The 16,720-nt window shown below is 34.6% G+C and overlaps 1 protein-coding gene across 2 annotated transcripts in view; it reads right to left on the bottom strand.

Moving 5' to 3' along the window:
• Window positions 1-289: 289 nt before the first annotated feature.
• ZMYM2 (zinc finger MYM-type containing 2) overlaps window positions 290-16,720 on the bottom strand; it is a 125,879-nt gene continuing 109,448 nt past the window's right edge. For both annotated transcript variants that reach the window (XM_037037239.1, XM_037037240.1), the window contains 4 exons: window positions 5,705-5,819; window positions 4,823-5,074; window positions 4,392-4,512; window positions 290-2,791 (listed from right to left, as the gene is read on the bottom strand). In XM_037037239.1, the coding sequence (XP_036893134.1) occupies window positions 2,599-2,791; window positions 4,392-4,512; window positions 4,823-5,074; window positions 5,705-5,819 (681 nt within the window). In that variant the 3' untranslated portion in view covers window positions 290-2,598. The remainder of the gene's footprint in view (window positions 2,792-4,391; window positions 4,513-4,822; window positions 5,075-5,704; window positions 5,820-16,720) is intronic.

The raw sequence follows: 16,720 nt of genomic DNA, 5'->3' as shown, positions 1-16,720 counted from the left end.
TTATTCTTGGCACCCTCCCCAAGGAAAACTTCTTGTCTAGGAAAATCCATTAATATATTACCTAATACAGTCAAAAGCCAAAAAACTGTGTTAATGAAGAGTCAATTTGCATGCAAAATTCACTTTTCTCCATAGGTATAAAAACTTTTTCATCAGTTCATTTTAAGTGGCAAAATCTTCAGAACAGAAAAATAGAGCATCTCCAATAGACATCTAAAGGCAATAAAGTTATATTTACAAGGTGCTATAATCTGAAATCACTAAGAAGCAAAAAGAAACTATAATCTTCTGCTCAGCAGGCAGCTGTGACTGCACACAGTAGGAAGATCCAGAAACCATTAAAATGTATTCTAGGTGAGAGAAGCTTCACAGAACAAACAATTCTCATTAAGTAGTAATTTTTTTCTTTCCACCTGAGAGCCAAGTTACTCAATCCGTGGGCTGTAATCAAGACAAACACAGAACTCTAAATCTTCAATCATGGCAAGGTCAAAATTATGTAGACATCTCTGTTTAGAAAAGCTAAAGTGTACAATAAAGGAAAATGTAAATAGCAAGACAAGGTGCTTAATATAGTAGGAGCACGGCAGAAATGTGCGGTACTTGGTAAAATACACATGAAGTGACATTTGGGAAAAAGTTTATTGCTCTGATGGACTACAGCACCACTTTCAAGAGGAAAAGACAGGATCAACCACCCTCCTATCAACAAGATTCATTAATAGGGAAAGTTAAGGAAGTAGTGCTGGGAAAAGGTAGGTATGAAGAAACTTGTATTATATATTTTAAATATGCTGCCCACTTTTCTTCATTAAATAGACAACGAGCAATCTATTTTAGTATTATCAGATTTGTTACTGTATGATTATCAAATGAACAATATAAAATTAGAGAGAAATGCTATTCAAACTTACAAAAGAAGTTAGAACATTTAAAGTAATTTTTATGCCAAAAATATTTTTGGTATTATTGCTTAAATATATAGTGATTACACTTGTGAAATTTTCCAAATCATGGCTAAGAAAATTCTTTCTGAATGCTAACATTTATCCTGAAGAACAGAGCAGTATCTAAGGGACGTGCAACACAGCCTACCCGCTGTAGGAAAGAACCCAACTGCCCCACCCCTGGCAATTTCAGAAAAGTAATGTCACCGTGGTGGCTGAGGAACTGGAAACAAGAAAACATGACTACACACCTGCCGTATGAAATCAGCCAAAGGGTTTCTTTTTGACAGTCTGTAGCTAGCACTAAAAGAAAAGGCCTGAAGGAATAGATACACTGCTAGGCAGAAGCATGTTTTTTAATGCAATCTTCTATAAGAAGTAATTAAAATTTAAAAGCCAAAAAATCTAACAACAAAGGTTATTTCCTTTGAGTTAAACTTCATTCCCCAAGAATCTGAAACATCAGAATCCCTACACTGGTAATCTTTAAAAGATAGTAACACACAGTACTATCTTTTAAAACTAGCCTGACTTTCTATTTCAGGAGTGGCATTTCTAAAAATAATTTTATCCAATGTACAGATCAATCATATTTGAGGGCAGGCGCAAGAATTCTAATATTGAGAAAGTTATTGAGCACCAGGCAGGCACTGTAATATATGATCTATATCCTTCAAAGTGTGTGTGTGTGTGTGTAGCGCAGGGTAAGGGGGAGCGGACCAAGCTTCTGTAAAAGATTTTTGATGCTTAACAGTTGGCATAAAAAAGAAAACAGAATTTTATACTTTCATCATATGTTTTTACAAAAAAAAGTCTTCATGATCATGTTTTCAGTATCATTCTTCATACACACATACATAAACACACACATATATACATATACATTTAAATAATTGATTGGAGTGATGCAGAAAGCCACAAATAAGAAAAGGACATAAGGTTTTAATAAGGGGAACAAAAGTTGTTTTCACCAGTATAGATTCACATTACAGTACACCAATATTGACAGCATTTTCTTGTCTATTTTTGGTACAGAAGATGGCCGGCCTCAGATCTCGATCTCTCAATCAATCAATCAATCTCTCTCTCTCTCTCTCTCTTCATAACCTTGTAAGGCTTCAGTAACTAAAACACAAAACAAAACAAACAAACCCCCCCCCAAAAACAAAACAAAAAACCCCAGCCTATTAGTTTATAGTTTATTTTAAAAATTCTGAAAGACACTGCAAGTTCTAAACTTTTAGTAGTGCTATCCATACACAACCATGTGGTCAAAAACCCAGTAAAAGGGCCCCCTTTCAAGGAAGCGTTGCAACAGTAGAATTGTGCAATATGTATGTTTCTTACTACAAGAAAAAAAATTATACATGGCACATTCTCATTCATATTTTGTAATGTAAAAAGTTACAAACATATCTAATCAAATAAATAATAAAAAAATTTGAATGTATTTGTTAAGTATCCTAAAACCACTACATAGAATAATGGCAACTTTCACTCACAGATTATTTACATGGTAATACCCAGTGTGGGTACACTGCTACAAAACTTAAAACAGAAGAAGTAAACTTGAAATGTTTTCCATAATGAAGATCTAGCAGCATAACTATCTAATGCTGTTTTATCCCGACTGCTTCTGAAACGTTCCTTTTTAGTCTGTGTCTTCATCCAGTTCATAATAGTCTTTATCATAAATGTCTTTTACTAAAAGAACCCGTACGAGCATATTTTCCAAGGTGTTTCGGTCCAATGAAGTAGATGTGTACCAGACAGGGCTATCTGTGGAACTAGAGCATTCTGGTTGCAAATAAAAAACATCCATTCTCTGGTTAAGATTCTGTGGACTTTGGGAGAAAGGAGAAAGTCAATTTTACAGTATATATACAAAATTTGCCACAACTTTCTGTTCTTACTTCAGGATTATCTTCTATGACCACTAACCACATTATGTGGTCAGACCATATGCACCTCATCACCTACATTAAATATTCTATCATTTAGATATTTTGAAAGTTAATTTCTCTGAGAAAAGATTATTTTCCCATCATAATTTAAATTATGTTTTTCACCAAACCCAAGACACCATTATTTGAAATAATTAAAATATTACTTTGATATTTCCATTAAAGTAAAACACTGAGAACAATAATTTTAAGATACATCAATTATAACATGCATCCCAATTTCAGAAATGATAAAATATGAAGTGTCTTAGAACTGATGAAATATGGTAGCATATAAAATAAAAATACTTAACAACACTACACAACAAAGCTTAATTTTTAAAATACTAACAACATGGTACTGAGATAGGGATTTCAAATAGTTACTACCTCTGGGAGATCCTGATTTGGTTGCAGCCAAATAGGGCCACCCCAAAACCATCATCAGAAATATTACCATCATCCTATAGGTGACATGACCATTTTTATAGGTTCTTGAGAGCTAACTTGGGGAACTAACAAAAATTTATAAAACTGACTGTAAGAGCCCTGGCTGGTGTAGCTCAGTGGATTGAGCGCGGGCCTGTGAACCACACGATCGTGGTTTGATTCCCAGTCAGGGCACATGCCTGGGTTGCAAGGCCAGTTCCCAGCAGGGGACTCACGAGAGGCAACCATACATTGATATTTCTCTCCTTCTCTCCTTCCCTTCCCCGCTATAGATAAATAAAATCTTAAAAAAAACAAACTGACTGTAAGAAAATACATTGAGTTCATGCTAACCTTTTGAAAAGTAGAGAGTGCATATTTAAAATAATGGACAAGTATAAAATAATTATGGCCTCTAAATATTTCACTTAAAAATTGTTTTAAATGTCTGTTGGTATCAGATTGGGGAAAAAAGCAGTGATATTAGCTGAAAAGTGTGCTTTCAGAATGCTCTGATCTTTCAGACCTTAAAGGGCAATTTTTTCTTAAATATAAGTACTTAAATATCCTCTGCAGTTATCTATCCTACCTTTTTAACTTACCTTTTCTCCATGGCATAACAATTATAACCTGTCGCTTGTTTGTGCAAAGTTTTATGGTCACAGTCATAACTGTTCTTTATATATAATAGTATACAGCTGCTTTCAGGCTATAAAAGCAGAATTGACAAACTACAATAAAGACTCTGTAACCAAAAAAAGCCTAATATATTTACTACCTGACCCTTTACAAAAAAGATGTGTCCCTGCTTTACACAGTCATTAGAACTGCTATACTTAAAAAGATTACAACTGTAAAAGATTCATTAGGAGAGAGTGATTTCTTAACATCAAGTATGAAGTATAAGCTGGCATTTTAGAATAATGGGACTAAAAGTGTTCTAATTAAATAGACTTAAATATAAGTGAGAAGAGAAATCTAAAGATCAGTGAAAAATGTCACCTCTTGGTAATGTTAAATTCAGGGCAACTAACTTATACAATTTTAAAAATTAAATATGATTAACACTTACCTTTTAGACAAGTAGCATTCAAACATTTTCACAGGACATCTAGAAGGATTGGCTGTATTTTCAATTTGTTCAAATACTGGTTCATCATCCTCATGTTTCCTTTTTCCAGTAGTAATTTTATCTTAAAAAATAAAAATTGCATAAACTTCCTAAGCCCAATCTTGAAGACAGACAGTTCTATCCACTCTATTCAGTCCTAGTGTTATACCAAAGAATGGTATTAGTTATCCTTCAGAGATCTAAGTGTGGCTCTGGCAATGCATAAATTTCAAACAAAATTAACTAAGATGTTTTAATGAGACACAGGATGTCTTATGTTATGAAAATGACAGTCCTCAGGTTCTTATCAAGTGGCCTAGGTAGTCTTTAGTAAGGCAAGGTTTGGCTCTCTCTGCCACAGACAATCCCCAAATAAAAATCTGTTATACTACCTTCATTATCTGTTCCACATAAAGAAGACACTTGGTATCGAAGACATGCTTTGTTTTCCATTGTTAAAGGATTTTTTTTCCAATGCCTAAACACAGTGCCAAAGGAAAGTCTTAAGTGTTGTTCCACTGTTTTCAGGCCAAAATACTTAGTGTTAAAGTAGAACAGGGTGTTCAGAAGGGCTACTGGAGAGTGTGAGCCTAGTTGTTTTATCCTCCAGAGATAATCTTCTTCAACTCGAGAAAATATTGACCCTTAAACAGAGAAGTATTTTTAAAAAATTATTAAAAACAGTTTTCATTTACTACCTAGAAATAGACAGAGTTAAGAAGAAACCTATCACCACCTTCTACTCACACCAAGTCAACTGAAATGAAGTTCAGAATTACTTATGCAGCTCATTAGCAATGCAGAGGCTAGGGAACACAACAAGACTATGGAACTAGCATCTCTGCTATAAGGGACTGGATGTTTGCTTCTGTTCCACAGGATAAGCAGATAATGGTCAGAAAGAAATTTAAATCTGTAGAATACCTGAAAAAAACAGGTGATTCCCATTTACAAAAATCTTTATTAACATATCTAAAACAGAGGTTTAATCTTAGATAAATTTACATCAGATTCTCCACTAAAGGCTTAAGAAGTAAACATCCAGTTTCTTACTCCAGAGAAAGGTCACATTCATTACAAACCTCTTCATAAACACTAGTTATCTCTGACATTAATTTCTAATTCAACACAAGATCAATCATTGAGTTCACACATAAGTAGTCTAAAATATACCCTAATTTAAATCATTCCCTAATTATTTTTAATGTACATTCCATACAAATAAAAGTCCCCAGTAGCAAGTTAACAACAGCTTTATTTTAAAAGAGCATTACCATCTGGAAGTATGCTTGGTTGCCAACTTCGAAGAATTTTATTCAATTCTTGCTCAAATGTCTGGTATCCTGAATCGATAAATATGTTGTCTTTTCGGTTACTACTACACAAATACTACAAAAAAAAAAAGAGAAAGAAAGAAAATTTCTTGAAGGAAAACCAGCTATTTATAAATAGTGAATGTTACTTATAGTCTGTATTACTTAAGGGAAAAATAAAGATTACACCTAACAAAAACAAGCACACTTATAAAACATGAGAGATTACTGGCTTTCACTACATACCTACAAATCATAAAGAATCAAAGTTACCAATTACTTTGTTGCTTAAGACACACAAAACTGACATACATACCCAAGAATCCAGAATGTTAAGAACTGGATGAAAACCTATGGTCTATCAGATAAGAAACAGAATTTCTAGCTCCAGTTCATTACATACTACATAGAGGAAAAAAATTAAATTTGACAGTAGAGTAATTAAATTATCAATGATTAAAGAAAAATTCCAAATGGTGAGGGCTGTCTGAAATGTTACTCTGCAGCTGTGTGACCTCCTCCAGCATCAACTCTGTTAAACTAATTAATGTTTTTCTCTTGACTGCCTCTCTAGGCTTCACTCTCCTGTGAGTCAGAACAACTTCATCAATCTTGTAATTTACCATGACACACCTTAACAGTTAGGGTGTTAAAAGATGACAGTTCACGAAGTCCATCTCCAATGGGATTTAACAATGAAATAATGTCAAAGTAAAATATGTAACAACAGCACAAAGAATGGGAGGCGAGAATAGGACTACACTGGTATAAGGTTCCTACATTCTACATGAAGTTGTACTGTAATATTTGAAGGTAAATAATAATTAACTAAAGATGCATTGCAAATCCTAGGATAACACTAAAAACAAATTTTAAGAGGTATAAATAATAAACCAATAGTGGAGACAAAAATGGAATTAAAAAAACACAAAGGAAAGAAAAAGACAAAAAAACAAACAAACAAAGAACAGGTATAACAAATACAAAACAACTAGCAGGACGACAGATTTTAATCCAATGATAGCAGTATTTACATTAAATGTAAAAGGTCTAAAGTAGGGTCAGCAAACTAAAATTCTTGAGGCAAATCTGGCCCACTCTGTCTCTTTTTGTAAATAACGCTTCCTTGAAAGACAGGCACATAGCATTTGTAATTGTCCAAGGCTGTTTTCATACTTCCTTAGCAGAGCTGAATAATTTGCATGACATAGATTAATGTGGTCTGCAAAGCCTAAAACATTCACTATCTGGTCTTTATTTTTAAAAAGTCTTGTACTTCTACTAAAGTCTTTACTATCTGGTCTTTTACTTTGTTGGTCTAAACACACCAAGACAAATACTATCAGATTGGATTAAAGGGAAAAAAAGCAAGGCCCCAAAATATGCTGCCTGTAAGACACTTAATGTAAATATGGAGACCCAGATAAGTAAAAACTAAATGCACGAAAAAATATATACCATGTATACTAATCAAAAATAAGACTAGAGTACTATTATGTGAGTTGACCAATTATGACTCCTACCTGTCAGAAGGAATGTTAGCCAGCATAATTTCAAAATGGTAATACAAAAATTTCTAACATCTTTCACAAAAGATAACAATTAGACCAATAATTGCCTGGCAATCAAAAATGATATTGATAACAAGTCAAAAGCCAAAAACTACTAAGCTCCCAAATCAGATCTAAACAGGCTTAAGTAGTCCATGATAAATTCAAAGATCTGCTGTCCTTATTGCTACAATAATGACAATACGCTTCATTCGTCATTGCTGTATATGGAAAGCAATACTATATTATTATTGTTATTGTTAATTCCCATTAAAGGCAGTCCCAATTTACAAACACTTCATCTATACACTTGACAAACACCTCATCTGCCCCACCACTGAAGTCCTGTGACCAATGGGAATCTGGTGAAGAAAAAACAAAACTAGAAAACTGCACTTGAACAACAATTAAAATAAAATGTAAATTAAAAAAAGAAAAAAGAGAAAACAAAATAATGGATGCAGAAGCAAAGCAAAGAGAAGCTGTCAAGACAGCAGCACCTTCTGGAAAGAAGCCCGAGAGAAGACACCCTGACTGTACAGGCCTGTTGGATTAGCAGCAAGCTTAATCAAAAATAACCTTTACAGAAAGTCTTCAATCACAGAATTGTTTCAATTAATAAGCATACTCTTTTCAAAATATAAATTCCTTTATAAGTGGTCTTTCATTTTATTTAGAAATCCACAGATAATTTTAGATTCACTGTATACAGCATGCATTAAAAAAATATATGGTGTGATCCACATTTTATTTTAAATTTTCTAGTGGCCACATTTAAAAAAACAGGTTTAATTAAATATTTTGTTTAACCCAATATATCTAAAACATGCAGTTTCAATGTAATATGAAAATAAGATATTTAAAAAATTTTTAAATTTATATCCTTATAAATCTGTGTGTATTTTATACTCAGAGCATTTCAGAGTAGGTACATTTCAAGGGCCTGTTTTCCAATGGATTAACACTGGTAGACAGCTACCTACTTGAGAAGAAATTCTGGTACTGTTCTTTTAGAAGTAGAATGAACATCCCATATAACATAATTAACAGACAGTTGAAAAGCATGTATTTTGGAGAATACATTCAGAACTTTAAAATATTTGTTTAGATATGTATTGTCAGAAATAAGGAAAATATGTATTTTCAAAGAATGTTTTGGAAAGCTAGCTAAATAAGAAATCTATTATGTATAACAATATACATAATAATTTATAAAATGTTGAGACTGTAAGACACTCATAACTTGACTATTAAATATAGTTCAGAGATTCTACTTATATGTCTCTAAAATTGGTTGTTTTATTGAATGCTATCTGCATCAAGTTTCATGAAGAAGAATGTAAACTAACCCACCATTAATTTATGTTTCAATGAAAATATTCCAAGAAAAGCTTTTCATGTTTCACCCTGGATAAAAGGCAAAGTCTACACATTTTATCAAGGAATGCAAGTCCGTTGTGACATGACTTATTCACACTCCACCCATCCCCAGAACCCTCCACTCATCTGAGTTACAGCCATGCCAAGCCTCTCCATAGAAAATGGTGCCCTTTTATTTCTCTCTCTCTCTCCCCTCAGAATGCCACTGTTCTTCCCTCATACTATCTGCCTAGTGAATTTCTATGTATTCTTCAAAACTCAATTTAAAGGTCTTTTCCACTGTTTTATTTTCTCTGATCACAGCCTTAGGTAGAATTGAGTAGTCCCAGTTCTGTGCCATTACACCATACCATGAGTATAGCACTGTTTAAATATTATATATTTGTGTATTTCAAACCCTTGAGTGGAGTATATTACAGTGACTAAACTCAAAGTGCTTACCAGATTAAATTCAAAGTTCTAAATTGTACAACCTCAGGTAAGTTTCTTATGTATATTTCCTCAACAAAAAATGGTAACAATACAGTTGCTGAAAGGATTAAATGACATGCCAAGTACTTAGCACAGTACATGGAAAGCAATAAATAGTCAAAAAAAAAAAGTCATCTCCCAAGTCTACTCCAATGTTCAGGGTCCAGTATAAAGTAGCACTCTTGTTTTCCCTGAATGAACCAATGAACATAGGATTAGCAAAACTCTAAATCCACCACATCTTTGGGGGAAAACATAAAGCAAATTCTTAAGGCCCTTCTCTGGATCAAAGAAACATTAAATACGTTTTTAAAAATGTTATAAGTATTTTAATATAATTTAACTATCAGGGAACTATCTAATTACACAAAATTCTAATGAGCTATATGACTTTATATATTTTTTAAATTAAGTCAATGGAGTTAACAATGTCTTTTAAAAATACTTCCTCCAGATTAAAGATTTAGTACATTAAAATACTGTAAAAAATCTTGGAAAAACTTTTGGGAAAGTGACAAAAAATTACTGTCCATAACAATGAACTCTCACAATCCAAAAAGGATGAACCACCCCCAACAGGCAAAGCAACAATTCACAAAAAAGAAAATCCAAATACCAATAAACATAAAAGAGCCACAAATCCTTTTGAAAGCAATCTAATAATATCTTTTCAAATAAAAAATATACTTTATCTTACGATCCAATAATACCCTTCCAGGAATCGTATCTCACAAAAATAAAAGCATCACTTCTCTAGATAGTTATGTAGGATTTGGAAGAAAGGAGGAAGGAGGTGTACCCTGTTAACCTAAAATAGCAGAAGTTGCCCTGGCTGGTGTGGCTCAGTGGATTGAGTGCTGGCCTGCAAACCAAAGGGTCGCCGGTTCGATTCCCAGTCAGGACACAGGCCTGGGTTGCACAATAGGTCCCCAGTGGGCAGCATGTGACAGGCAAGCACATCCTAATGTTTCTCTCCCTCTCTTTCTCCCTCCCTTCCTCCTTCTCTAAAAATAATAAATGAAATCTTTTAAAAAATAAAATAGCAGAAGTTTATGGAATGGTCACCATTGTTGAGAGGACTGAGTTCACACATGTAAAAGAGTATATGAGAGCATGATCATGATGACTGCAAGATTTTATGTAATTCTTCTTCCTCAAACATTTCTGTATTTGTGAACATTTAATAACAACCATCATTCCTTATACAATCAGGGGGAAAAATAAGCTATTTGTTTGTAAGGGATAAAAATATGCTATATACTCCCCTTTACACAAGTATCAGTTCAACATCCATCATTGTATTTATTTTCTCAATATACAACACAGAAGTGGCTACCCACTTCTGGACACATTCACAAAATTTTATCCTTACAACTAAAGATATTCCTCCTTCTGAAAGACCTATCTAGAGAAGTCATACTTCAACATTATCTTATTTTTATTGCTACATGTGAAGAAAAAGGTAAATGCAACAAAAATAAGCACTCTTCCAAAAATAGCTTTTATTTCTGTACACATCCTTGAAGTAACATTAAATAACAATGACTCCTGGAAAATATATATATTTTTAAGATATTTCCTTTTACTTAGATTTTACTTAGTTATTTTTGTTTTTAAGAGAGGATAAGGGAGGGACAAATCAGAGAGAGAAACATCAATGTGTGGTTGCCCCCTATTGGAAGACCTGGCCAGCAAGCCAGGCATGTTCCCTAGACTGGGAATCAAACCAGCAACTCTTTGGTTTGCAGGCCAGCACTCAATCCACTGAGCCACACACACCAGCAAGGGCTGGAAAGTATATTTTAGATTGCTTATCTTCACACTGAGTTTTCAGATTACTTTTAAAGCTGCTTATACATAGCATGCAGTCGTTTACAAAAATTAAATCAAGTGTGAAAATATGTCCAGTAATAACAACAAATCATAAAACAATTTTTTCAGTTATGCTAAAAACACACAAAACATAAAATTTACCACATTAACCATTTTTCAGAGTACATTTTCATAGTAAATTTTTTTTTATTTTATTTATTTATTTATCTTTAGAGGGGAAGGAGAGAGGGAGAGAAACATCAATGTATGGTTGCCTTTTGTGCATCCCCTGCTGGTAGTTAGCCTGCAAGGAACCGGCCTGCAACCCAGGCATGTGCCCTGACCGGGAATCGAACCGCGATTGTCTGGTTCGCAGGCCGGCGCTCAAGTAAAATTTTTTGAGAAAGCATTTATCAGTATATATAGAATCAACTTTTTAATATTGTATTTATTTATTTTTAAAGAGAGGGGAAGGGAAGGAGACAGAGTGGGAAAGAAACATCAATGTATGGTTGCCTCTCATGTGTCCCCTACTGGGGACCTGGCCTGCAACCCAGGCATGTGCCCTGACTGGGAATCAAACCAGCGACCCTTCGCTTCACAGGCCTGTGTTCAATCCACTGAGCTACACCAGCCAGGGCTAAGAATCAATTTTTTAAAGGAAGGAAACCCTGGCTGGTGTGGCTCAGTCGACTGAGCATTAGCCTACGAACCTGAAAGTCCTACGATCATATCAACAGATGCAGAAAAAGCATTTGATAAAAACCAGCACCCATTTATGATAAAAACTCTCAGCAAAGCAGAAGTACAGGGAATATACCTCTACATAATAAAGGCCATATGAGACAAACCCACAGCAAACACACTCAATTGCACAAAAATTAAAAGGATTTCCCTTAAGATCAGGAACAAGACAGGAACGGCCACTTTCACCTCTCTTTTTCAACATAGTGCCGAAGTTCTAGCTACAGCTATCAGAGAAGAAGAAATAAAATGCATCCAAATTGGAAAAAAGTAAAACTGCCATTATTTGCAGATGACATGCTACTGTATAAACAGAACCCCAAAGATTCCAAGAACTAGAAATGACCACAGAATTCAATGAAGTAGCAGGATAGAAAATAAATATTCAGAAATCTGTTGCATTTTTATACATCAATAATGATCAGAAAAAGAAACTAAGAAAACAATCCCATTTGCAATTGCTCCAAAAAAGGAAAAAAGTACCTTGGAATACATTTAACCAAGGAGATAAAAGACCTGTGCTCAGAAAATTATAGGACACTGAATAAAGAAACTAAAAAAAAAAACCACAAATAACTGGAAGCATATATCGGGTTCAAGGTTAAAAAGAATTAACATCATTAAAATGTTCATACTACACAGAGCAATCTATAGATTCAACATAATTCCTAACAAGAGAATAAACAGTATTTCACACAAAACTAAAATATTCCAAAAATGTATGTGGAACCACAAAAGACCCCAAATAGCCACAGCCATCTTGAGAAGGAAGAATAAAGCTGGAGGAATCATGCTACCTTGCATCAAACTATAGTACAAGGCCGCAGCAATCAAAGCAGCATGGTACTAGCATAACATATATATATAGATCAATGGAACAGGATAGAGTGCCCAGAAACAGACCCACTCCTTTATGGTCAATTAATATTCAAGAAAGGAGGCAAAAATATGCAGTGAGGTAAAGCCAGTCTATTCAATAAATGGTGTTAAGAAAATTGGACAGATGCATGCAAACAAACGAAATTAGATCACCTTCTTACACCATACACAAGAATAAACTTAAAATGTTGAGAGTGGCAGCGAGATGGGATAAGAGAGAGCAAAGTGGAAAAAGGAAGGACAACTGTAACTGAACAACTAAAAAAAACTCAAAATGAATTAAAGACTTAAATGTAAAACTTGAAACCATAAAAATCCAAGAAGAAAACACAGTAAAATGTCAGGTACTTGTTGTAGCAATATTTTTTCCGATATGTCTCCTCCTACAAGGAAAACAAAAGTGACCACAACAAACTAAAGTGCTTTTGCAAAGCAAAGGATGATAGAAGCAGACTTGACTTTGGATGGTAAACACACAATACAATATACATATACACATAATGTAATATAGAATTGTACACTTGAAATCCATATAATTTTATTATCCAATGTCACCCCAATAATTTCAATGAAAATTAAAAAAGAAATAAAAATGGTTACATTTTAAGTTGCTATTAAGTAATTTCATAATATCCTAATTTTTTTTAATTTTTCTTTTATTGATTCCAGAGAAAGGAGAAGGGATGGAAAAAGAGGGAGAAAAACACTGATGTAAGTGAGAAACATCAACTGGTTACCTTTTGCACATGCTCCAACTGGGGACCAAACCTGCAACCAGACATGTGCCCTTACAAGGAACTGAACTCATGGCTTTTTTGGTTTGTGGTATGATGCCCAACCATATAAGCCACACTGGCTAGGGCATATCCTAGATTTTTGCCTCTTGGCTTGCAAAACCTAAATTATTTAATATTAAAAAGTTTGCAGATTTCTGAGATAGATTGTTCAAGAACCAAAAAAGAAGGCACAAATCACCAGCATGAGCAATGATAGAAAGTTTTATGAATAATGGTGGTTGATGACCAGTATAGAAACTAATAAAAATAATATAGTGCAGAAAAAATAAAGATCAGTAAGGAAATATTATCAATTTATGCCAAAAACTTTGCAACTTTGATAAAATACATACATCTTTCTTGAAAGATGAAACTGCCAAAATGGACTCAAGAAAAACAGAAAACCGCCCTGGCTGGTGTAGCTCAATGGACTGAGCACGGGCCTACAAAGCAGAGGGTTGCAGGCTTGATTACCATTCAGGGCACATGCCTGGGTTGCAGACCAGGTCCCCACTGTGAGGCACATAGAGACACCTACATAGAAAGAAAAAAAATAACTATTTGAACAAATTTTTCAGAAAATAGAAGAAAGGAAAACTGTTATTTTATGAGGCCATTATCCCAATTCTAAAGCCAGGAAGACACCACAAGAAAACTATGCACTAATATCCTTCATGAACAGCTGCACAAATCAGCAACAGTAAAATGGTAAATCCAAACAGCAATGTATGAAAGTATAAAGTATCATAAAATGGACTATATCCCAGGAACTTAATGTTGATTCACCATCTGAAAATAATTGATATGTAATTATTAATAGGATAAGGGAGAAAATCATATAACTGTTTCAAAAGATATAAAAAGGAGTTCACAAAATTCAATAATTGGTTATGATAAAAACGCTCAACAATAAAATAAAAAGTTAAGAAAAATCCTCAACCAACTAAGGCAGCTATTTTCAACTTCTTTCATCTCATGGCACATATAAACTAATTACTTAAATTCTGCAACACATCAAAAAAATACATTATTTGCAGATCTGACAAAAAATTGGTATAATTTTGACTGATTTATAATAATAATAATAACAGTAGTAGTAGTAGTAATTATGCACCCCTTTCCCCCCAAAGTGACTTTTTTAAAAAATCAGGTGCTTGCTTGTATAGAAGGATTTCTGGTACCAAGAATTAACCAATTAAACACAAGTTTATTATGAAATGTTACCAATTACATGCAACTCTATTATATGACCTACATATTTATGGTTCAAGACAGGGCACTCATACAAGATTGCTATTGTAGTGTTGGCTTTTGCCATTTTTTTTTCTTTGACAATCTAAGGAAAAAGAGGGCAGTACCCATGACTAAATAGGTACTCCTATTAAAAAAAATTTTTTTGGCACATCAGTTGAAAATTTGCTGAACTAAGACATAGAAGAAAACTTCCTTGACCTGGTACCAGTAAGCTACCAAAAAACAGACAGGGGACGTCCTACTCAATGGAGAAAAACTACCTCCCAAGTATCAGATATAAGGAAAGGGTTTCTACTCTCACCACTTCCACTCACCTTTTTGTGAGATCAAAGTAATTAATGTAAAAAAGCAAGAAAAAGAAATAAAAGACACTCAGAGTAGAAAGAAATAAAGTGTCCTTATTCATACATGATATGATTCTGTATATAAAAAATTCAAAGAATAAAAAATCCACCTACTAGAACAAATAGTGAATTGGTACATACAGAAAATATATGAGGTCTGGAGAAGTCCAGCCATTGTTAATATAACAAGAACGGTTTGTGCAACTTTGATGTTACCTGGCAGCCAAGGAGAGCGGACTGGAATGCACATGTGTGAACAGTGACAACTTCATTGTACTAGTCAGTGGGGGTTGTAGGCACCACTGAGTTAGCATGTGTATTGTGTGGCTGCTGCATTCAAAATGAGTGATTAGACCATCAAATCTGCATTAGATTTTGCATAAAGTTTGAACATTCCTCTGCAGAAACTATTGAGATGATTCAGAAGGCTGCAGCTATGGGCAACTGAGGATTGGCAGCTTCATCACGACAACGCACCCACTCATGCATCACATCTCATGCAGTTTTTTTTTGAGAAACATCAAATCGCCCAGGTGATTAGCACCCATACACAGCCCAGATTTGGAGCCCTCTGACTTCTGGCTTTTCCCAAAACTAAAATCACCTTTGAAATAGAAGAAATTTCATACCATTGATAAGATTCAGGAAAACACATGGGGCAGCTATGGTGACTGGGAGAACTGTGTGAGGCCACAAGGTGCCTACTTTGAAGGAGACTGAGGCATCACTGTCCTGTGTAAAATGTTTCTTGTATCTTCTTCGATAAATGTCTCTTATTTTTCGTAGTACATGGATGGATACCTTCTAGACAGACCTCATAAGATGAATATACAAAAATCAATTGTATTCCTATATACAAATAATACCAGAGGAAATAACAGAGCAAAAACTTTTTAGCTTGTAGGAAGAACTAAGTACACTAGAGATGGGTAGAGTACAGAACCCCATTCTGTTGGCTTTTATTACTCTTTGATTTAAAGTTATATTATGTAGATAGGAGTTTTTAAGCTTAATTACAAGTATAGGCCATTTTTAAATAAAACTTGATATGAAACCCTACAACATATCATAAAGTAGAGCTGGATTAAAACAACAGGAGTAAGAGCTTAAAACTTCATTTCTCTCGTTCCAAGTTAACTTGGCAGAACTCTATTGCATTTTCAACACTTCTAAAATTTGTTGAACTAGTCTTCCAGTCAAGAGCGCAGACAGGAAAACCCAGTACTCACATCCTCCCACAACCATGTCAAAATTACAACCAAACTTCAGAACAACCATCATCAAGAACTTCCTGAAATCCAGCTGAACAGAAATTCTGTAACTAAAGATAAAAAGTGGCAGCCACAGAGAGACTGATAGGAGTGGGACATACTTGATGCAGGTTTGTCCCATGGTCACACGTAGTGATTGAAAATCAGGAGAGATATCTTAGCTGTGGATGTCCCTCCTAAGGAGCAGAGAATCCCAGCTCCACACCAGGACCCCAGTCTAAGGTTCCAGTGCCAAGAAAAGTAGTCTCCATAACTTCCAGCTATAAAAACCAGCAGGTGTTGTGGCTGAGTTAGACAAAAGGCTCCCGGAGTCCTAGGTGTTCCTTTTAGAGGGTTCACGCACAGACTTACTCAGACTAACCAGCACTGAGCTCCAGTGCTGGGGCAGCAACTGGTGCAAAGGCACCAGGAACATACAGGGGGAAATTGAATTTTCTAGCTTCAAGGGGCCAGTTTTCTTCTAGACAGAAGTGTTGGCAGAGGCCACTTCCTTTGC

Source organism: Sturnira hondurensis, unplaced genomic scaffold, assembly GCF_014824575.4.
Source record: "Sturnira hondurensis isolate 20B ecotype Veracruz unplaced genomic scaffold, ASM1482457v3 Scaffold0022910, whole genome shotgun sequence".
NCBI classification, from domain to species: domain Eukaryota; kingdom Metazoa; phylum Chordata; class Mammalia; order Chiroptera; family Phyllostomidae; genus Sturnira; species Sturnira hondurensis.
This window is presented reverse-complemented; position numbering and strand designations above follow the sequence as displayed.